Genomic DNA, 23,137 nt, shown 5'->3' with positions numbered 1-23,137 from the left:
ATCAACCAGTGAGTTGACAGCACATTATATACTAAGAAATATATACAGAGAAAACATAAAATTACCTCTCAAAGGTGTATTTGCTCTCAGCCCTGAAGAAATACACATGGGATTTGAACTGCAGCTTGAAGACATAATCCTTCTGAATGCCATCTGCCTCTACAGGGGAGCTGACTGCGTAGCCAAGCAGCGGGAGACTGGCCAAGGGATAATCGTCCTGGAAGAGCCAAACAGCACGGCTGTACTGTGAGACATCCCCTGCCACACAGCTCCCAGCACTGCTGCACTGTACAGTTTAGGGGCTTTGTATATTTGCTTAGGAGCGAACGGGAGGAGGAGCTGCCTCTATCTCTTGTGGAGCCTGTGCTAGGTGATAAGATTTCCCCCAGCTCCTCGCACTGTATTACAAGAGTTACTTGCTGCTCTTCCCCTGCCCTCCACTGCCTGCTGGGCTCTCCCTTTTCCCCTCCTCAGCAACTCTCTGGAATCCCAAGCACAGATCTAACATGAAAGCTAAAATATCCTTCCCAAAAGAAGTACGCCCCCAAGAAGCCAGAAAAGAATAAACAGGTTTGGGGGTTAATAAGATGAAAAGGCAGGCGTTGCACTGCAGCACAGCTCGTTACAAAAAACAGATGCTGAACACACCCCTGGCAGAGAAATTCCTGATGCCTGCGTAACTGTTAACTGTGCTGCAGCCCCCAAGTGAGAGCAGGTAAGAGACAGAGACTGCCAAAAGGCTGCTAATTCCCTGACCTCCCTTAGTGGAAGCATCGTGAGACCTCTTTCCCCTCAAATACAGCAGGTGAGCACCATTAACAGAAATGAAAATCTTGATTACATGCTGCAAGGAGGGCCTGCAGCCTTACAGAGACTTGCTTCGTTAATTACTACCTAGTCTTTCACTGGTTACTCTCCAAATCACAACGAGAAGGGCCTGTAGCTGAAAGCAAAGGATCTCCAGGGTCCCCGCACTACCCCAAACACCATCCCCCTCAGCTACGTTGGCTCACCTGGTGCGTTTTGTAGAAGAACAGGCAGAAGTTGGTGAAGATGACCCACAGTTTCTGCCACCCGTTGCTGTTTTTGAACTTCCTCAGCAAGTACCCAGAGAGCTGGTTCTAGCACAGAATGAAAAAGAAAACTGCCATGAAACCACAGATCTCTGTCTTCGGGAAAAATAAGTCAGCTGATGCAGTTAAAGAGCCTGAGGCTCTCGGATATAACTGTTTCTGCATAAAACAGCACTTGCTCCCATGTTTTAAAAGGCCTCCTGGATATTTCATATGGTAACTGAATGTATCTTCACATCACCAACTCTAGAAAACAATCATGCTCTGTTCACGTGCCAGTGATGAGCAAACTAGCAATTTCTCTCCCCTGATACGAAGTTACTTGATGTTTAACTGCTCACTGGATCTCAGTGTCACATCAGGCAGCACATGGCAGAGTGCCACACAGACTCAGCCGTCCAGCCCCCACTGTCCTGTGCACTCTATGGCCAGGGAAACAGCGATGCCACAAGGACATTCATCCCTTTATTCACTTTTTTTTTTTTCATGCAAAAAAAATAAGTACAAGACACTGCACGAGAAAGAAAATAAAGCAGCAGAGGAAACAAAGGCTGGTGATGGAAGCCAGAGCTGTGGACAGGAATGCAGCAGCTAGCTAAGCCAAGCCCCACGTGAAAAGCAGGCTGCAGGGAAGTGCTGTGCTAGTTAAATGTTGCCATTCTGGAGGCAGAGTCACCCAACATTTGGGCAATGGGATAAGGAAACCTACAGCATGGAATGAAAGCAAATGGATTTTAAAATTAGAGAAAGACAGCACGCAGCAGAATTACACAGAGAACCACTCTGGGAAGCAGAAATAGAAGGAAAACCTGTACCAACGAGGCAATATTGCAACTCCTCTGCTGGATAAATGGGGCATCCTCGTGCTAGCACAACACACGGGTTCACTAAGCAATTATGGAGTGAGAAGTTGCACATTTTACTTGGCATCCCATGGCTCCTCCCACCAGCGCAGAACTTGAGAGGCATTTTTACCTGGATCATGCACAGGTAATCAGACAGGGATAGGCTCTGGTTCCGGTACCAACAAACATGGGTGATTGTGTTGGGCCGTTGGGCCTGGCCCAGCAAATAGCGAGGAGGAAGCTCTGGAGAAACAGCAAGAGAGCAGAAAACTGAGCAGAGAAGAGGGGGAGAGAAAGAGAAAAACAGACCATTAGGATAAGAAAAGTGATGCCTGTTAAAGGAAAATGGATCGTGGAAAAAAATGACGGTGTTAGTACACAAAACAGAACGATGTGAGAGGATGCTGCAGGAATTCACAGGTTTAATCCCAGAGCCTGTGGGGGCAGGTATTGTTATATGGATACCGAACAATGAGAAGGTGCTTTTCCCAAGGGTAAGGAAGGCTTCTTCCCTCCAATAGAAACCACTTTCTTTGCTGGCTGTAATGCCCAACTTCTGGACCCTAAGCCTGTATTCTGTAAGAGCTCCCTTACTGAGCTATTAGTACGTGCCACACACCATGAAAACGCAGAAGCCTCACTGCCCAACTTTTAAGTTCTTCCGTTAAACAAAAAATACCTTAACTGCAGGGCAAGGAAGGCACAAATACACAGATACATTGTCTTATTGCTGTTTGGCTAGCGAGTAACCTCCTTTTCCTCTTCTTGGTATTTAGGGTATCTCCCACTTCTGGAAATCTTCCAAGTATGCCAGCCTCCAGGAAGGTTTCCTAGCCAATTAAACCCGCTGAACTGCCTCCTAATGTTAAACTGAGATGCCAACGCAAGCAGCACGCAGAACAGACATCTGTCTCAAAACGTGCAGGCCTCAGAAACAAAACGTGCCATCAGTGCTGCCCCAAGCCACGCCAAGGGGTAAGACCCAGCAGAACAGCAGCCCAGCAAACACGTAATAAAGCTCTGTTCGGCCTAACCCAATACCGGTCTAAACTCCCCCTGCAAGGTTCATTAAACCCAAATGAATAATTCAGGCCTAGGATATTACGGTTTCCTATGAAATTTCCCTCCTTCAGCACATTTTCTGAAACAAAGGCCTGCTGCAGGGACAGCGCGGTGCACGTGTTTGGCAGACACGCAGACATGCATGAAGGTGAGCAAACATGCAGCGGCCTTTTCATCACCCATGCTCTCCCACAGACAGCAGAAGTGCTTCAATGGCAAAATGGAGCATGTAGTGGAGGATGAGCGGAGCCTGAGCGAGCCAAGACGGACAGAGGAAGACGTGAGAGCTGCGCCCTGCGGGGTACCTCAACAGCCACACTGTGGTCAGTCATGGAGACGCTGGTGTTGCGGTACCAGCACACGTGCATGGTTGTGTTGGCACGGTGGTGGCTCTGCCTGTCCAAGGAGCTACGAGAAGAGTGTATGTCATCTTCGGACTCCTGTTCTAGAGAGACCTCATCAGAGGATCCTGGGGGAGGAGAATTCAGCAGCGGTTTAAGAAAACTGTGCAATACAAAGAGCAAGAGGAGCAGGGATTCCTGTAAAAAAAACAACTGTCTTTCCTCTTGCAATGGCCCATTTTTGAAATACATCAACTTGAATGTTACACAACTCCTAAAAGTCACTCTGAGCAGATAATTTTGGCTTTCATTACTCAGCTCTGCTTGGGGCAGCTGACTCAATGTTCCAGGGCAAGGGAGGAAAAATAAAAAATAACAAACAAATACCCCACACTTCACCTTCAGCTGATCCTTAGGGAGGAACAGAAAGCACTCTAGGAAGGGATACTACAAATTTCACCACATCCACAACACCAGAGATATGCACAAAGAATGCTGGGCTATAAAACAACTTGCTGAACTCCAAAGAAACCACTGAATTTAAGGACAAGAAAACACAACCTGGTTAAATGGAGAAAGTATCTATATAAGAGATGAATAAGGACCTTATAAAATTAACAATTCTGCAGCTGGAGCATCTCTGCTGCAATTAGAGCTACCAGCAACATCAGTCAAGGAAGACAAGCATATTTACTTTAACTAAGACATGACAAGAGTACAAGAGCTCTCCAACAGCATATGAATAATAAAATACGCCATTTATGTCATCAAATTTACAATGGGAAAAATGAGAAGGACTCAATGCCTGACACGTTTCGAGAAGGCAGGAAACATCACTTACTGTTGGAGCGATTGCATACGGAGTTGTCCAGAAGCATATCAGATTTCTCAGTAGATTTCTTGGCCATTTCAATTGCCATGTTCAGGTCTTCCATCCACTTTCCCATTTCCAAGCGGGTGCTGCAAGACAAACAGTGTGAATGGTGACCACCCCAGCCTGGAGCCATGGCAAAATGCAAGATTTCTAAACAAAGGCAAAAGTCACTGTCCAATACAATGAGCAGTCCCTTTCCATTAAAATAAAATCAGAAAATTCCTCCAAAACACAAACTTTTCAGACAGGAAGCTGACTTCACATAGCCTTTACCACTATCTTCAAGCCTTAAAACAAGTTTAAAATAACCATTTTAAAACTTGGGCTTCACAAGAAAGAGAATGAACAGGCAGCCAAAGGGCCACATAATATCCCCATTCAGACCCGCCAGAATAATTTCAGTAATAGTTATTGTTCAAGACAAGGTTACTACCCAGCAGAGAAGCCTATAAATTTGAGGTTTAGCGCTCCAATTCTGTACTTTAGCATACCCAACTCCAACTGCCTTTTAGGGGACAAAGCCTTCTAAAGCTGATCCTGAGAGAACAGGTGTGGTAGATATCTTAAAGTACATTTCTGATAAAAAGGCCAAAAAAGTACAATGTTGAAGAATATCACTGAAATACAAATATGTATGGTGCTTGGACACCAAACACAAAGTGCTAAACTAAAAAGGCAGCACAGTCTTAGTCAAATATTTTGCATATCCTGTCCTTTACAGCATGAATTGGTCAGGTTAGCAAAAAGATCAATAAAATTCATACATCAGCATACCAAAATGAATTACGCTATCTTCAGATGGATTTACTTGTGGTTAAGCAGAGCAACTTGCCTGATTAACAGCTGAATTAAAGCCTGTACGATTCATGTGTTAGCTTATGTATTCCACTGTGAGCATTTACAAAACCATTGCACATAAGCAAAGCCTGGTTCTGTACATTGCATCTCTAAATGTACTACCGATCCTCCTTGCCCACCTTTTTTTTACCATTCAAAACACAGAAGTGTGAGTTACTGCAGAGACAGTTTTGGTGCAAAGGCAGTTTGGCATATTCTCTCCCTTACGTGGTGAGCATCCTGACTGCTGCCAACCAAATCCTGTCATTTCTGAGCATTTCCACACTTGGGAGCTAGCACCAGCTGATGCAGAAACTGCTTCCCACAGAGACTGCTGGGTCCCAGCGGTGCTGCTCTTATCCTCCCCACCTCAGGCTTTTCTTGAGCTGTTGTAGCTGCACCTGCCTGATGCAGTAATTCCTCACACCAAGCTCGCTGCATAAGTGACACTGACAAGAGATCAGTTCTCTCTCCAAGCAAGCCTTTACTTTTTCTTCTCATCTCCCAGCTTCCTCCATGAGATCTGTGCAGGAACTCTCTCCTCCTTGCATCAGTTTGCATGTTCTGGATTTTAATTCTTTTTGGTATTCTAAAATATTTGTACGTTCACATTTCAGTTTGTCTTCTGCTTTACAGCAGTTGTTTAGAGGATGCCACTGGCAACTCAGCTAACTAGAAAACAATGCAATAGCAACGTTATTGCTGCTGCTGTGTTTGATAATACACCGTTCTTTTAGATAAACTACTCCTTCCTAAAGCACAATATTGATACAGGAATTGTGAGGTGTCATGCATTTGTTTTGAAGTCATGTTTTCCAAAGGACACAAGAAACAACCCTGTCTCTACACCGAATCAAACAATAACTCTTTGGAGAAGGTATCTCTCAAACCTACATGTATTTGAGGAAAATAAATGTTACCTTGCTGCCACTACTATGGTTTTTTGTGCTGAATAGATTGTGAAGCAGTGTGGGACAGCCCATTCATTCTCACTCTCCTCCACCTGCAGAAAAAGAAAAAAAAAAGTTTTCCTCATCACTGTTCAGTGATTGGTAAAGACTAAAAACTCTTCCCTTTGGCTGGCTAGGAATTTGAGTCACACTATGACTAAAACTCAGTTGCAGGGAATGCAAAAACAGCTGCTCTTTTATGAATATCACCTACTTTAAGTCTGTTTTTGCTCTCTATAAAAATCTTTATGGTGTGTTTCTACTGCCATATCTCTAGCTGCATAGCACGACATTCAACAGGGTGAAGAAAGGAGGATTCTGAGCAGGATTCAGCTTACTACTTACCGGTGGGTCAAGCACTATCAGCTGCATATCAAACACAAAAAGAACAGTCCCATTAGAATATGGGGGGCAGGGACACAAGAGGATTGATTTCTTGCCTAAGTATGTACACAGCAAAAAAAGAAAAAAACGACAAATCCATATTCCCAGATAAGCTTCTCAGTGTGGCAAGAAAATTAATGGTCAAACGTGCTCCAGCTGCTTTGCTAATGAGATAGAAGGAATAAACTTATCCATGCAGACAAATCTTTGTTTAGCACGTAGGCTGAGGCACATGAAGGTCCAGCTCGTGACCAGCAGTACCACAGCTGCTCCCACTAGCCTGAAAGGCGTTTTCTGGTTCAGTCCTCACAGCCCTGAAGCAATGCCTCAACCTGACTTAAAGCATCCCAGTGCACAAGGAAATGACTTCGCAATTTCAAACCCCTTACCAACATCCCATGCAGAGGAAGATGTCCATGAATTTTGAATTGATTTGTCCCTGTAACCCCTTTGCTTGTGTACAGTAACATATCTGAGAACTGAAAAACAGAGGAAGAATACAATCAGTATTCTGCAAACAGCAGGTTGTAACAAGTATTTTTGACATTTTAAAAATCTGTTGTTTAAACATTATACACAGAGGGAAAACCACCATTTCTTCATCACTTTGGCCTGCTTTCCTTGAAACAATCCTATTGTTTATTTAGAAGAGAGAGAATTAATTTTAAGAATTCTGTTAAAACTATCTGCCATTAAGGAAACAGGCTGAACAGAGAGCACTATCACAGTCACCCTCTATAAAAAACCTTCAGAATAAATTTTTAGCTATGATTGCTTATTTTCATCATAAACACACGAGAACACACTTTCCACAACAGCTTTATCTTGAAGACCTTGAGCAGCCTGCAGAAAAGCAAAAGTAGCACCTACCAGAAAGAACATCCGCTGCTGTAAACCCTTCTTTGTGAGCTTGTACAGGCAACCTTCGCGGATAAATTCCTGCAGAGGAAAAGAAAAAGTAAGACAAAGCTTTATTCTTCCCAAACACAGAATTTTTATGGTTCTTTGTTTTCATCCCAGAGTGTACAGATGTTGATTGGTACCCAGCAATGATCCCGAACAGATTTGTTAAATGCCAAACACCATTCCTTCTGTTTGGTAACATGAATCAGCTCCTTGCTGCAGCCAGCATTTAAATCAGTGAAGCAAGAGAAGGAAAACGAGCAGAGTTCCTGTTGGATTTCAGCAGTTCACCTATTACACTTACATCCCATTGCAGTGATTGCCATCACATCCCAAAAGCATAAGCGATGCTCCTGTGCTTATGCTCAGTATATCTAGCAAAAACAAACAAACATAAAAACCAAGCAGGAACTAAACAAGCTCCCACAAAAACAGTCACCAATGCGGCTTTGTCCAGTGGTGCTCCTCTCACCACTGCTATGTTGCCATGTGGTCTCAGTCCGCAAAGAGAGATTGCATCAGACACACGTAAGCAGAGTTGGCAGTGGACTTGTATCGAGTACGTGACATACTGCTTCCCAACCAAATACAGAGTGCCGCGTCCCAGCATACCCGGTTTCTGCCATAACGGAAACATGAAACTGTAGCCAGAGTCTAAGCAGAAGCATTTTTATCTATTTCCCTACAGTATCACCAAGGGCTAAATGTGACCTGCTATGTAGACAATTATTATACGAAGCCTTCTCAGGCATTCTGGTAGAGGTGGTTACAGTAAATACATTGTTGAAATGGATTGCTTGGCAATAAAAACAACAAAGGCTGTAGAAACTAAGCGAAGTTACTTACCCTCCCAGGTGCCGTGAGATTATCTATACCAATCAAGTCATGCTGTAGCTCTGTCAGTTTCTGGAAATTCTCCAAGCGGATAAGACTGTGCTGTAGCTGAGAGGTCATCTCTGTGACTTCCTTCAGTGCATCTGTAGGGAAAATGGCACCAAACAGATCAGAATAGAGGAGACAAACTCAGGCCACAAATTTGAACCCTGGAAAAATGAATCTGAAATCAATAGCCAGATTTATTCTTAAGAAACATTTCATAGCTACACAGGGACAAAACAGAGATTAATTAGCAACTGCAAAGCGCTTCCTATGCTTCTGGAGATTATTTGGTATATGAGACATAGCACAACTAGAAAGTAACTACCATGTAGCCAAAAGTCAATTCCAAAATTAAGAACAACTATTTCTGCCAAAGATTACTTTATAAAAAATAAAATGAAATCTGCAAATGAAATAGTTTCTTTGAAAGTTCTCTTTTGCATTTTCCAAACTAACAGTTAAGGTAATTTTCTATCTGTTGCAGAAAAATTCAGAGCCCTGCACCAGAGCATGGCAGGAGACTGGCAAAGCCTGCTACTCAAAAATTTTAAAAATGAACAAAATTAATTTTTAAACATAGCCTGAACATTTTTTGAACTAAGCTGCCTTCTGACAGTTTTCTGCTTGATGTATTCTTTTTTCTCAGATATTTAAATTAGAGAATTCACTTAGAAGTTGTGTTTTCAACAACCTTTAGGTTGTTGAAACTTCTGTGTTGTCAAGGTTGTCAAAACTTCTGTGTATTTCTCACAGTTGCATATGAGAATAAGAGATCCTGAATGAAGAAAAGGCTGGTTTACATTGAATGTGTAGATAGAAGTAATGCTTACTGTCTCCCGCAGGGTACCTGCAAAATTTGTTATGTACAGGGGAGTGGGATTCTGCCTAGCACATATACAGCTGAGTGCTCACTCACTCCGGCAGTCTGCAAAGTCCCGGTGCTCCGCTGTGTAGTGCTTGCAAAGTCTCCCCAAGATCAGCTTGTAGTGCATTAGTCTCTGGATTGGTTTGAGCAGAAAAGTATTGAGTGGCAGATAGCAAACTTTCTGCAGCTCAAACTCCTTATAAACCATTTCCAGTTTCTTTAGGCGTTTAGTTGCTTTCTCCAGTTCTGTCAGGACCTCATCATGCTTCTGCAAGTAACTTGTAAACTCCTGTTGAATCATAAAAAATTACTCAGATTAAAGGAAAGTCTTCTACAGACTTCACAGTGAATAAGAAACAACTTTTCCCCTCTTTGCTTTTGTCTCAGACCATGACTTTGTAATCCAAGACTGCATACACTGTCATAAATACTGACAAAAAGCAGCATTGACTACATTATATGTTTTAACTGCTCTGTTAAAAAAGCAGTATTAAAATTAATAATATTTTCTTGATTGTCAACTGTTTGCTATTTATGTCAGCTGGGCTGATGTTTGCCTTTTACGAGAACTGACGGTACTATCACCAGTTAATGCTTTTCCATTCCAAGACAATTCTTGTTGATTACTGACTTCTTTCAAGTTAGGACAGGCAGAAGTGAGCTGAGGAATTTGTTCCTCTACTGCAACACAAACGTGACTGTCCCACAAAGGTCCTCTATTCCAAATAAAGGTGCCTTGGATTCAGAACAAACTCCTCCAATTAAAATTATTCACATTTTGGAATTAATCAACCATATGAAACAGTGCCTCCATAGGGGATGGTTACAGTTATGCAAGTATAGCAAGACAGTGCAGCTAATTTAACAATCTTTCCTTGTCTTCTGCTGAGTAGCCAAAAAACATATAGCCTTTCCTCAAGGTAAATGTAGGTGGTCAAATAAGCAGCACTTGGATAAAGCCTTGTTGTAAATATTGTTTTATTTTTGCTTAGCAATGTTAATTGTTTGCAAGTCATTTCAAGTTAATTTAAAATCCTAAACCTTGAAGTATCATCCTTGACAACAGGACAAAAATGAATCAACAACGCTGAGGTTCCATTATTTAAATCCTTTAGCTACCTTTAGCGTACGCATATTCCTGAGCATGACATCTCCAATGCGTTGATAATCTCCTTTCATGTGAGCATTGGTTTTTCCTTCCCTGAAATGTATGTAAAAAGATGAAATAAGAAGATGCAGTCCATGAGATAGGAAGACATTTCCATTTCCTCCCTCCAATCCGCCCACTACTTCAAGACAAAATCTTTAAGAAAGGCTTCCCAGGTATCTGCATATTTAAGAACTACTTTTGTAAAATTATGGTAATAAGTACTAATGTTAATCCTTCCTCTACCCATTTTTAGCTGCATTTCCTTTCCCTGCATTTCCTAGCATTTCCATTTCACTGCTTGGGTTGACAATTTGGTACAGTAAATGTGGAAGCAACATGTAGTAACAAAAACACACTTGGAAAACAGAGAAAGGAATAGAAATGAATTTTCCTGAAAGTCTATTACAGAGTTTAACCCTTCAGACTTCTGAATAAATGATGTATTATGATCCCACCCAAGTTTATGAATTTATTTTTTGTCCATACTTTGCTTACTATAATTTTTCATTTCCCTTACTCCAGATTCAGGTTGCTTTCATCTTATACAATGATCTGGATTGTTCTCTCTAGAGCAGAAAGCTTTCCAAGTGAGGCAGAATACCTGGGTATACAGCAGGCTACTTGATTCACCAACATAAAAAGGAAGAGAACAAAAATTAACTAATGTTTCAATATCACCAAGAGGAGGGAAAATCACCTTCTTCTGAATGATAATTAGATTCTTTATATATTACATCTCAGGCCAGGAGAAATTAGATTCTTTATATATTACATCTCAGGCCAGGAGAAAGTAATACATAGATTAAAAGACTAAAAACATGCTCTTTAAAGTAAATTGTGCTGCAAGACTGAACTCTAATTACAAAAAGTGTTTTCCAGATTTTCACCAGAGATTCGTTAACTGGAAGATATTGAAAAAGCTCACACATTATCTTTTTGACCTTGTGTTCCTTCTCTTTTCTAAGGCTAGAGAAATAACAAGAAGTTATATTACAAAAACCTTGGTCTGGCACACAATTCATATGAATACAGGATAGCATGTACAAGACAGTGCTTGGAAAATTTACTTATTTATTTTTTAATTATTACAATATTTTCCTTGACTCTATTTAAGCAGAAATACCAATTCAAATAGAGAAATACCAATTCAAATACAGACAAAGTACATTTTTGATGTGAGGACATAAGAAAAGGTTCTTTCTGACTGTTGGCCATGCACATGGCTATTAATGCTTACCAGAGCGATAACCTTTGCTCAATTTCTTTCAGAAAGCCTCGATGAAACTCATAAATTGGGTCTATGTTAGAGAAGAGTAATGTCATCAGGCCTTCTGGCATAGCATTCTCCTTGATGACTGCACTGCGAAACCACTGCAGGAAGAATCATAAATTATGTTTTTTTTCTCTGTTTAAGAAACGTACTCTATTTAAGGAATTTATCACCAGCATAAACATGCTTCTGCAGGGATGGGGGAAGGAGAAAGTGTATGAACAAGGAAACAGCAGAAAGGAAGAAGAAACATTTAGGGAAGATCTGAGAAAGATGAACAGATGTTATTCCTTTCCTTGCCAAACATTACAAATATGAGGCTTGTTATTGTTTCCAGGCATAAGCATGTTTCTTAATGCAATGATGAGATGGTTGGTAACGACTCTGAGGCACAGCAAATTACAGAGTAACTACCACAGCTGATGTTTTATGTCTGCTTTTACTTCAAGGCAGAACCACAGCTCTTTCATAAAACTTGTAACCATGTACAAGTTATTTAGCAGCTCGAGTTGTGTGTCACATATGGCCCTTTATTTTAAAACACTTTTAGTTCCCAGCTTTCTGTCAGGGATGGGAACATGACAGAAATCCTCTGAGGTACCATATGTTCCCCACCCTTTTAGGAAAGTTCTGGGAAGTTTGTGGGAGGAACCTCTGTGAGATGATGTTCACTGAATTCTCACAAAACACCTCAACTGACAACGTATGGCACAAAGAGCACAAACTTCTCTTTGATGAAATTAAAGCAATCATTTGTAGAAACACAGCAGCCACAACATGTTCAAGTCTGGAATAAGTAGAGAAATAGCTCTTAGAGAAAAAGAGTTGGAAACAAAGCTATCATCCAACTCAGTCAGCTACTCTGGTCTTTCTCAACTCCTTAAAACGAGGAGGGGTAAAAAAATAATACAGGACTAAACCTCTCAAAACTCCATGAATCCTTAATACTCTTTGAAATTGTCATCTACTCTCACGATCTGAAGGTTCACAAAGAATCCCAACGTGATGACAGCTAGATTATAAGCAGAGCTGACAGCAACAGCAATCGGTGAAGCTGAATACGCAACATTTTTAGGCTATCCTGATGTACCCCATGTTCAGAATTTTCTAAGAGAGATTTTGCCTAAACCACGAAATTATAAGATGTAGCTATTCGAGCTAATGATAAAGAAGTCTAAAGACGATATCTGCTCTCCCACACAAGGGCCTATATAACAAGGAAGGTAAGACCTACATGGCTCAAGGATCATGCTTTATTGGAAGACTTTCTTCTTCTTCTATCTGGAAGAAATTCCAAATTCTTCCAAATTAATTATTACAAATCTTAAGAAAAAGAAAAGCATTAAAGAAAGCTAAAACCCCTTACCACTGTAATAACTTCCAGGTCCTTTAAATATGTCCGTTCTGTAGCAAGAATCTCCTTCGCTATGAAGTATGCCTTGTCAGTTGGATAGCGCTGAAAGAATACACAATAATCAATAGATATTAAAATACACATGCTCTATCTATCACTAAGCACAAGCTCAAATCTTGCATACATTCTTCCTTGCTGTAGGAAAACGGAACATCTGATTACTAACAGGACATCTCACATATTCTCAAACACTGAATTAACTATCAAGTATTTCAAGATTATTAAAAGTAGTAATTGTTACATTTCCATTTCAAAATCAAGGGAGTACTTTACAAAGATATGGAAATGGTTATTCCAGATTTCCTAAACATTTACGTAATCAAATGAAGTACAGCAGATTCCCAGCGCTGCCCTTTTCCAGAACTAGTCTATTTCCGTGTACAGCTTTCATTCCAACCCTCTGAAGACCACATTAAGCTCCCACAAAAATCAGACTGTATGGGCTGTTGGCTGCACGGCTGATCCACGGTCACGAGAGCATCACGCTGCTCTGCCGATGCAATGGCGGAGATGCAAGAGAACGTGGTGGGTCCCAGAGCCTTCCAACACTCCTGTCCCCAGCTGGAGCACTGCTTATCCTAAAAATGCAGATGCACCACAGCTCAGGGTCGAGCAAGTATCCTGACAGGACAGATCTGACAGTGCTAGTAAGTGTACCACAGAAAAATCACCATGTAAACACCTTGAAATAGGAAGAACATTTACACTTGGAAAAGGTTCTCCCAGTTTTGCAAATGATATTTTTTTCAGCGTAAAAAAACATGGAAACAATCACTGTATTCCATCACCTTTGCAGTCATCTTCTCCCTGTCACCAGGCTGCTATTTAAAGAAAAGAGAACAGAATGGACATGGAAGCACAAAGCAAGGAAATGGTGCAAACAGATGTTCAGGCATTGCAACGAACCAAAATCGGAGTTAGCAAGAAAACATACATAATAAAAACCATGAAAGTAATATTAAGAAACTAATCACGTTTCAAGCTAAGATGCTGCATTGTTTCCTCAACTCACTGCCGTTCCTCAGTCCTGTGCTGAATCCTCGTGTGGTGAAAGTAAGTGACGGGTAAGCCATTCAAGTTATGGGAAAAATCTGTCTTCGCCATCTCTGTTTGTCTCGTGGGTAACATCTCTGATTTTTTTTTTCTCCCTTTTCCTTGTATGTATCAAGTTAATAAAAAAAATCTCCTTTTTATTAATATTTATGTTATATTTCATCAAGTAAAGCCACTTCAGTTAACACTGGTGAAATCATGGAAGAAATGAAGAACATGGAGAAATCGTGGAAGGTCAGTCCACCTCCAGGGAACCTCAACTGGAACAGACACAGCACTGTACGCTGAAACTGCTTGCTGTCGTCATGGTTAACAGGGACACAGAGAATCCTGTCGTCATGGTTAATGTGGGGACACAGAGGAAAACTCAAGGTTGTTGAACATTTGAAGTTCATTTTTTTCCCCACCTGTGCAAAGCCTGATGGAAGTCTTACCTTTATCTGTGCTGTGACCTTATTTTACAAAGTGTTTCTAACTTGAAATAACAGGCAATGTTCTTGAATATAAAATCTAATTAGCTGATACATACATGCCCTGATTAACCAAGTAGAAGGACAGCAGCATTGCTACCCTTAAAATCAAAGCTCTATTAATAGTGATTTCCAAGATTACATTTTTCTTACACAGCAAGATGCAAAAGTGCTGCGAAATTTAACTTAAAATATTGGCTTCAGCCTGTGCTTGTTTCACTTAAAATACTGCCTGTAGAGATCGACACCTTTGACGTCTCAGCAGCTGGCCAAGCTTAAAAACAATTACAATTTAAAAAAAAAAATCCCTTCAAGGATTATAGTTTTTATCCACTAGTTTCAGCCCAAAAGAGAACTCACACTGCTTAGATATCAGACTTTGCAAAATGAGATGGAAAGGATTGGACTTCAGCATTTAGAACAGACAATGAAGATACTGTTCATTATTTCCAGGCTATGTTATGCCTGTTATAAGGATAAATGAGAACAAGCATTCAGAAACAACAAAAACACTATTAAAAATTAATAGTAGAGCAATCTGCCAAAGCTATAAACTCGTATGCCAACCTACAAAATAACTGAGACTACGAGTTATACCTTCTCTATTACAGAACAACTTATTTGTATCTGGATACACCTTATGATACTCCGTCTATTACGGTGTTACATCCACACACAAATTACTGAAGCTTTTCAAAATCTAGCTGGCTTTGCCCATACCTTGTCCTATATCTGCCTTACAAACGCAGCACAAAAGGCCCCATTTTATGATCCTTCGCACTTTTACCTCAAAAGAGTCTAACTTAGACAGCAAGGCTGAAAGTTGGGGTAGGTGGGTGGAAACAACCCACAGAATTCCATCTCAACTCCAATTACTTGTTAAACCTTCCTCTCTCCTGCAAGCATTTCTCACAGCACGTTCACAATATGGGTGATTCTTAACAGCAGCACACAGTCTGATGCAGTTAGTCTGGAGTCTCCAGAGCTGTCCTGCCAAAAGCTCCCTGTTCCTCGTACACTGCAGTACTTGGCTCCATGTAGCTTCAGGACAGATCCCACAAAGGTCACCCTACCGTTAGAGAACAACCACAGGAGGACTGAGCTTTGGAAGCTCTAACACCAGAATAGCGTCTTTGCTCTTGGTGAGATTTCTGTATATTTGCTGCTTTGTTTCTGTATATTACCTGCAGCAGCTGAGAGCCTGAACTCACTGTGTAGAGATCTCCACGCCTTTGAACAGCACCAATCCATTTTGGGAGCAAGCACAGGTCAAAAACACCTCTCTATGGGCTTTGACAAAAAACAGCTAGGTAATAAACAAAGCAAGTTAAAAAACAATGCATTGACAATGCACTGCCCCTTAACTAACTGAAAATACTTCTTAGCAGGAAGGCTGGATAGCATCATGGAAGTATGTGAATAAAGACATTCAAACCTTCTTAACACCACGTGAAGTCCCCATCACCAATTTCACAGTATGTTTCAGAAAAATAATAGGGAAGTGGCTCTTGAAATCAAGGAGACAAACCAGATACGCTAATTACTGGAGCTGGTGCACGACATCAAGACTGCTTGCAAAAAAAACTGAGATGAAATGAGAGAGAGTAAGCTTGCACCTGCTGGCACCAAGAAGCACCCAAAGACATGGTGAAGACAGCAAACAGCATGGGCCTGTGGACTTCTTGCCCGAGGATCTTGACAAGAGGTAAGATTAGAATGTGAGATGGAGAGAGCAGAAAAGCAAGAGCAAAGCACATGAGGTAGTTTCTTCTTGAAGGCTGCAGTGTGGCCATTGACTCCATAAGGAATGGTGCTCAGATGGCAAAGCCTTACACGCACTGTAATGGAATGCCCTGGTTCTTTCTTGAGTACAAAAGATACCAAAAGCCTGGCTGATCACTAACACTCTGCAAAGCAAGACAAGCAAGGCAGCTTGCAGAGAAATGGTCAGAAAAGTCTGCTGTTGGGTGGACTTCTGTATCTCACTGCCAAAATGCAGCGCTCTTAGGAACGTAGTTTGTCAGACTCCATATATCATGGCCTTACAAAAGCAAAGCCTGGTCATTTGTTATCCAAAAAATAGTAAAAGATTGTGTGCATCTGTGTATGTACATACACACCCGCACACATAGACAGTTCTCCCAACTGCATCTAAATGCTCGGAGTCACTGCTTAAGAAAAATGAGTTGGCTGGATTGGGTTTCAAGAGGTTCCTTCCAGCCTTAGCAATTCTGCAGATTCTCATTACTGCCAGCAACCATTACAAAGGCCTGATAACATGGTACAGTGTGAATAAAAATGAAGCTCTGAATCACACACTGGCATCCAGTCATCTCCATCATTTTGTCAAACTGTGGAGGCACTTGAAGCCAATGCTTACCAAAGCACACGTACAGATTGCAGGATGAAGTGGTTTATCAGTTTTGCTACATACACCCAGAAGAAGCCTGCGGAAGAAGTTCCTGGGAGACTTCAGTCCGAATTTGAAGATTACCACTACTTAAACCTTTCAGAAAGGCTCTACAGTGTTCCTGTGAGCAAGAGCATACATAGATGGTGCACTGGGGCAGAGAAGCCTCATGGTCAGTGGTGCTGAAGCACAGGGTGAGGAGCTGAAGTTCCAAGGCAAAGGCGGAGAAAGGCCTCCAGAACAAAAGCATTTTAAAATTATGATTACTTGAAAAAAGTAGGGCTGAATCCCGAATGCTACACGGGGGCAAGGAAAGCTCCACAGCACGAAAACGTGCACCTCCCTCAACTTAGCAGCTTCCTGTGGTGATGCTGTGGAGTTCCCAGTGTAAGTAGTGCTTATTGGTAGAAAAAAAAGAAAGAAAGAAAAGCATTCTAGACTAAGGATCAGCAGCTAAACAAAAGCACATATTGAAGACCCAAACTTGTTCCTGCTTTGAGACTTTTTGTACCCACAGAGGTCACAATTATTTTTGCTTACCTCTTCACAGAAAAGAAAAAACAACTCTCAAGCCCCTGCAAGGCCCAGAGCTTTATCAACCATTCACTAGGCCAAAGAACCAGCCACACAGAGAGTAGCTTCAACAATATAGCCACCTCTGGTGAATAAGCCCATGACTGACTAGGTGTAAAAGGAATCACCTTAATGCCTGCTGCTGAGAAAGCTGCAGTTGAGATCATGTCCTCTACAACTAAAGAGGAGAGGCCTCAATACTGCTCTAAAGGTCCTGTTAAGATTAGAAAGAATGGGTTGGAGGACTGACATACATGTTGCGAGATTTTACAGAGGTAAAGAATATAAGAATGTACATTATACATTAACAAATGTTTGCTCTAAGCTACTGCCTATGTGGTACATTACATTACTTTAGAACACATTTTGTGTGAAGTGGCAACACTTTGCACTGACAGCACAGTCCAATAAATTGACACAGATTAAATTTGACTGCATTCAGCAAAGACAAGGCCAGGTTCAATGTTACCCCGTGACATAATTCTTCGTTATTGAATCAGCCAAAAGCAACTCGTTTCCAAAACCTACAACCATCTCTTCCCACAGCCTTTCAATGTACTACCGTGTTGAGAATCACCTTGAACGTTTCACTTCTTTTCAAGTGTCCTTTCAAATAGTTTCAGCACAAGGATGAACCTTTTTTACATTCTACCATAACGCAGTTACAGTCCAAAATGCACCAAGTGCACTGTTTTATACCAAATATACATCAACTGTTTCCCAAAAATAGCTCATCTTGGGAAGCAGCATCTCATTGCCATTCTAAGGTAGAAAAGACAGGTTGTGAGAAGAGCTTCCTGCTGCTCTGGGGCCCTCTGCAGTGAGCTCCTGCTAAAATACCAGAAGGTCATCCCAGCAACCAAAACAGAATCCACCAATACCAACAAGGCAGGGGGAGACTCCTGCCCTAACAATGAGACAAACAGGCTTGATTAAATCTTCAGCACTGGAGTTTTTAACATTAATAACCAAACACATTCATTTTCCCAAAAAACATAATGCAATCAACATTCAGTGACCAGAAAGCATAACTCCTCACCTGAAATGATCATTTCACTCATTAAGTAAATAAATTATCTGGAGCGTCATTATCTCACCTTACGTTTCATTTCGTCATCCTCTTCTATCCTGGCACCGCCAGCGTCACTGAGGACCGGACTCAGAAGAGGAGATGAACCCTGGCCAGCTGCATTCAAATTCACCTGAAACACTGTGTTCAAGCCCAGGGGACTCTTCAGCACAAGTGAGGAGAGCTGAGAATGGTCCACTGGGAGGCCTAGAGGGGAAGAGAATGAGAAGATGGAGCGGAAAAAGAGAAAAAAATTTTTGAAGATACTGTGTCTAAGACAATTACCCACTGTTAGTGTAAACCACAATTGCTATTTCAAAATATATACATATATAAAAAAAGAACATACATCCAAATACTTAAGCATGTTTTTCAAAGTAAACAGAGTTTTCTGTGCAAACCAGCTGTTACGTGGCTGTGCAGTAAGGACAGATGCCTTCAGAACTACATTTAGTGGCACAGATAAATTGCTTATAGTCTAGGAAGAAGTGCTCAAATCCCACTGGATTTTGTTGCATAACAGGGTTCACAACATAGGATTATACTGCAAGTAGCAAGAACACACCTTTTAATTCTTCCTTTTCTAAAATAAGAATTACTTTCCACCCCAGTGAAATCTAGGATAAATCCTTGTGCTACTTCCCACTCCAGAAAAAATCTAGAAGACAAAGTTAGTAAAAAATACATTCTGAATTCAGGGAATCTCCAAAACTGTATTCATGGGAGAGGAAAACAGTTGTAGACAAAAAGGGACCACGTGACAGATTTCATTCCTGGCTCTTCTGCTATGTGTATAAATGGAATAATCCACTGATCTCAGGACACCGAATTTGCAGCATTACGTAAGATGAGCATTTTAACTGGATGGATACAACCCTGTACACAGCAAAGCTTGTCTGAAAGAGGAGCAGCATGTGCTGCTTTGCTCTGGATTGGTAATTTTATTTTTTTTTTAATTTTATTTGTGGACCCTTTAAAGATTTCCAATACTTAAATAAAGCACCACTACAGTGAATTTAAAGCCCATTACTAGTAAGTAGCTGCTGTCCTCCGTTTTGCAGACTCCCTAGACACAACATGCAGACACCCGTGGGGCCCTGCAGTGAGCACAACTGCAAAACCTGCTTTTTAGGACCAAATGAAGGCAACAGACACTCCAATTATTCACACTAGAGCCATGACATTCCTACCTAAATTCAACCTTTTTTTTTTTTTTTTTTGACCTTCCCTATGTTAAACAGCCAAGCTTCATCAGATCAGACAACTAAGCAGGCACTCAGCACTTCAGTATCTCTCACTTCTGCTGCACTGTTCAAACATTCAGTCACTCTTGCAACACTCCCTGGCATTATTTTTTTGCATTCCAGGCAGAAAGCAAGGGCTAAATCACCTGACCAAAGGCCAACAGAAAACCGACAGCAAGGCCAAAAATGTGAGCTGCATTATCAGCCCTGAGCCTCGAGCTGCACCTCCCCAGGCATCAGCCTGAGCAGCTCCTGCAGGCGTTTCTGAAATTTCCTTCAGTTCTGATTTTCTTGTCCTGACAACTGCTAACTCCTGTCCTCCAGGGAATTCCTACCTGCCCACAGAGAGCAGGTTGACATCTCCTACGCCTTCCTTCCATATTATCACTCCCACTGCAGATTCAACTTTGACGACTTCTGCATGAGACCTCTGTATTAACCCTCCCATTGGCTTCACTAGTTGTCCTCTCCCCGTTAGCAGACCACTTAAAAATCGCCTCAAAAAATCTTTTCAGACACGCACACCCCACGGCACACGTGCTGGGAGAGAAGTATGAGCTTTCTCGTTCCCAGCAGGCAGGAGCCAGCTGCTGCTCTTTGGCTCAGGAAGCAAAACCACTTAAATGCGCAGTTGCGGCATGACAGTGACGAGGAAGCTGAAGTGCGTAATTTTCACATTGACAAATGCAGGAAGCTAAACAGTGCTGCGCTCGGTCACCTGGAAGAGATTCAGCTGATTAAGGCTGCGGAGTTAACTATTAATACACTAGCCAAGCAAAGGCATTCTGGAGCGCACATTGCTCCTGCCTGTGCATTTCCTTCATTCCAGCTACTTTTAATGTTTACACCGGGAAGCGACAATGTCTGACATTTGTTTCAGCCATGCGGGGCCAAGAGTCTGTTGGAAGGCTGCTTTTCCATGTCACGGACAGTGAAACAGCTTCAGAACAAAAAGGTAACCAGTGCTAGAGAGCAGGAGGCTCTTTAAATTCCTGGAGTTTAACACGATGTGGCCACACATTCCAGAAGCTTTCATATTAGTTACTTCTGGGTAGACAGACCCACTGTTCAGACACGCGGGGAGCAGGGGTATGTGATTTACCACAGACACTCCACCGCCCGCCTATCTCTGTCAAACCATCTGGCTTTCACTTTATCACTCCGTCAGGAGAAGACGGCCATTAAATCTATTCAAAACACTCATTAGCTCATTGGTATCCGACACGGAGATCCCTGTTCTCTGCAGACAGAGTAAAACGAGAAGCCCAAAGCAAGGGCCACGGTGCTGGACGCGAAGGCAGAGCTCCCTCACCCAGCACTGGCACCGGGGCCTTCTCTGTGGCAGCTGCCCGGAACATGGCCGCACTGCCCCTGCCCACACACGGCCTCGGCTCACTCCCCGAGGATGACAAGGCACCAGAGGCAAATTCTGTAAAAGGGACATTCCTTGGTTAACATGCCATCCAAAGTTTGGCTTTTCTAGGAAAGGCTGCAGAACATCATGCAGAGCTGGGATGTTTTTTTTAATTATTGCTATGTTTGGGGATTTTGTTTGCTTGCTTGCTTTTTTCACTGCTTTCAGCAAGCATTGAACATAGAAAACTCCTTGTGAGGTGGGACAACACAGGTGGGAAGGTGACGGTGCGGGAACGCGTCCCCAGACAGCACGGCCCGCAGCAGCAAGGTGGGCAGGGGCCTGCTGGCAGCGGGGCCACCCAGGTGCGTTCTGCACCAAGCAGAAACCACTTCTCTACAGTCAGCGCCCAAGGCGAAGGTCTGAAATCGGGGAGCCCTGCCGTGAGCAGGAATGTGTTTCTGAGCAATGACATGGGTATTTCCCTACGTAAAGGAGACCCTCAGACACACGACTGCGTTCTGTGCTTTCACACCGCATACAAACATCAAGACATGGGAGTTCAATGTGACATTTCACATTCTCTAAATAAAACATTTAAGAACATGAATACTTTCTTAGTTAATTATGCTATGTAGTTAAAACTAAGTATTCTTAGGCAAACAAAACCAGGGTTTCATAACAAAGTATTTAAAATATAATTAAAAAAAAAAATCACATCTAACAGTAAAACATTCCATAAGCACTGGTTTTGATGAGCACAGCCACACACTTCAGTGAGAATGCCAGCCTTATCTTTCACTGCTACTGCATAATATTGTCATTTTTTAAATTATTGTTTACATTGCCTTCTTTTGTCCAGCTAAAAAATGTGAAAGCCTCTACCTAATGTACAAAACTATGACTCAATATAAACATTTTCCACTTTTTTTTTTTACTGATCTTAAGTACATACAGATGTGAAGATTCAAATTAAAATTTGAAATAGAAAAACGTTTAGAGTATTATATGAAACCAGTCATAGAAGGTGCATTATTGGATTATTTTAGGTCTACTTTAAAAAAACAAACAAATCAAACTTTAGGCCAGCTGCAATAACCATTACCTTACCTTGTATTTTCATCAAGAGTACTTGAATTAAATCTCTCTCACTGGCATTATTAAAGTTAGCATGCATTTGTGTTTTTTTATGTTTGTTTCTTTTTTTTCCTGTAGTTGCATCTATTTAAATTCGCGTCCTATATCCAAAATCCATTTGTAATAAACTAGAATTGTCCTTGCAGAAGAAGCAGCCACATATTTCTTAATGGCCTTGCTCACAGAAATACTGCAGAGATCTTCTCTAACCTGTCAGGCATTTCACAGGGAATTCACATCTTTGCCCAATGCAAACCTCAGATGTGGGTAGTGGAGGAAAATTTTGGAAAACCACTACCTGACATCAGGGACTAAGCATTTGTGCAATCAGCAACAACAGAGAAAGCAAGGAAGAAAGCAGAGGACAGCCAGGTCTTATGCCTGACTTGTCAGTGAGCCAGTTTTGGTACCACATTAGGAACAGCAGTGGGGAGATGTGCTGGGGAGATCCAACCACCTTACTGGTCAAACTTCAAGAATGAAGAGGAACCAATACATGAAAAGTTACAGCTAGTTTCTATGAAAAGAAAGAAAAGCTGAATATGTGGAGAGTCACTGGCTAGGTTATACTTAGCCATAACACTGACCTTTATCATTTGAACCATCTAATTTCTGTTGTCTAAAATCAGTCATGTGATGTTCACCCTAATAAACTGCTAGTTGTCCACATATGTACCCACTAAGATTTTTTTTGTTCCAGTTATAAAACAAGATAAATTGAAACATACTTATACAAAAGTTAAGAGAGAATACTTCACGCCTTTGTTCTCCCACACAAGGAAATGTCAAATAAATAAAGATTTAAAATTGTGTGCCTGAGTTTTAATTGTGGTTTTAATTTTAAAAGTGGCTCTGGAAAGCCAGCATGCTAAACCCAACAACTGTCTTTCCTGTATGCCTTCAGAAGCATGTCAGGTGGCATTAAGAGAATGAAGTTTTTGCCTCCCACCCATCCTCTCATCAGCACTGTAAATCTTTAG

The 23,137-nt window shown here is 41.6% G+C and overlaps 1 protein-coding gene across 8 annotated transcripts in view; it reads right to left on the bottom strand.

Annotated features, from left to right (window-relative positions):
- Positions 1-23,137, bottom strand: part of FARP2 (FERM, ARH/RhoGEF and pleckstrin domain protein 2) — an 85,035-nt gene that overhangs the window by 2,246 nt on the left and 59,652 nt on the right. For 6 of the 8 annotated variants that reach the window (XM_040567429.1, XM_040567425.1, XM_040567428.1 and 3 more), the window contains exons 14-26: positions 18,451-18,629; positions 12,800-12,889; positions 11,401-11,534; positions 10,133-10,214; positions 9,065-9,302; positions 8,116-8,246; positions 7,237-7,305; positions 6,756-6,845; positions 5,953-6,035; positions 4,163-4,281; positions 3,286-3,449; positions 1,014-1,121; positions 66-217 (exon numbers count right to left, since the gene is read on the bottom strand). In XM_040567429.1, coding sequence (XP_040423363.1) covers positions 66-217; positions 1,014-1,121; positions 3,286-3,449; positions 4,163-4,281; positions 5,953-6,035; positions 6,756-6,845; positions 7,237-7,305; positions 8,116-8,246; positions 9,065-9,302; positions 10,133-10,214; positions 11,401-11,534; positions 12,800-12,889; positions 18,451-18,629 — 1,639 coding nt within the window. Of the gene's footprint in view, positions 1-65; positions 218-1,013; positions 1,122-2,048; positions 2,189-3,285; positions 3,450-4,162; positions 4,282-5,952; positions 6,036-6,755; positions 6,846-7,236; positions 7,306-8,115; positions 8,247-9,064; positions 9,303-10,132; positions 10,215-11,400; positions 11,535-12,799; positions 12,890-18,450; positions 18,630-23,137 lie in introns of those variants that run through there. The other 2 variants (XR_005822562.1, XR_005822563.1) reach the window with 2 other exon arrangements.

The sequence above is a fragment of the Cygnus olor genome, chromosome 9, assembly GCF_009769625.2.
Source record: "Cygnus olor isolate bCygOlo1 chromosome 9, bCygOlo1.pri.v2, whole genome shotgun sequence".
In the NCBI taxonomy this organism is placed as follows: Eukaryota; Metazoa; Chordata; class Aves; order Anseriformes; family Anatidae; genus Cygnus; species Cygnus olor.
This window is presented reverse-complemented; position numbering and strand designations above follow the sequence as displayed.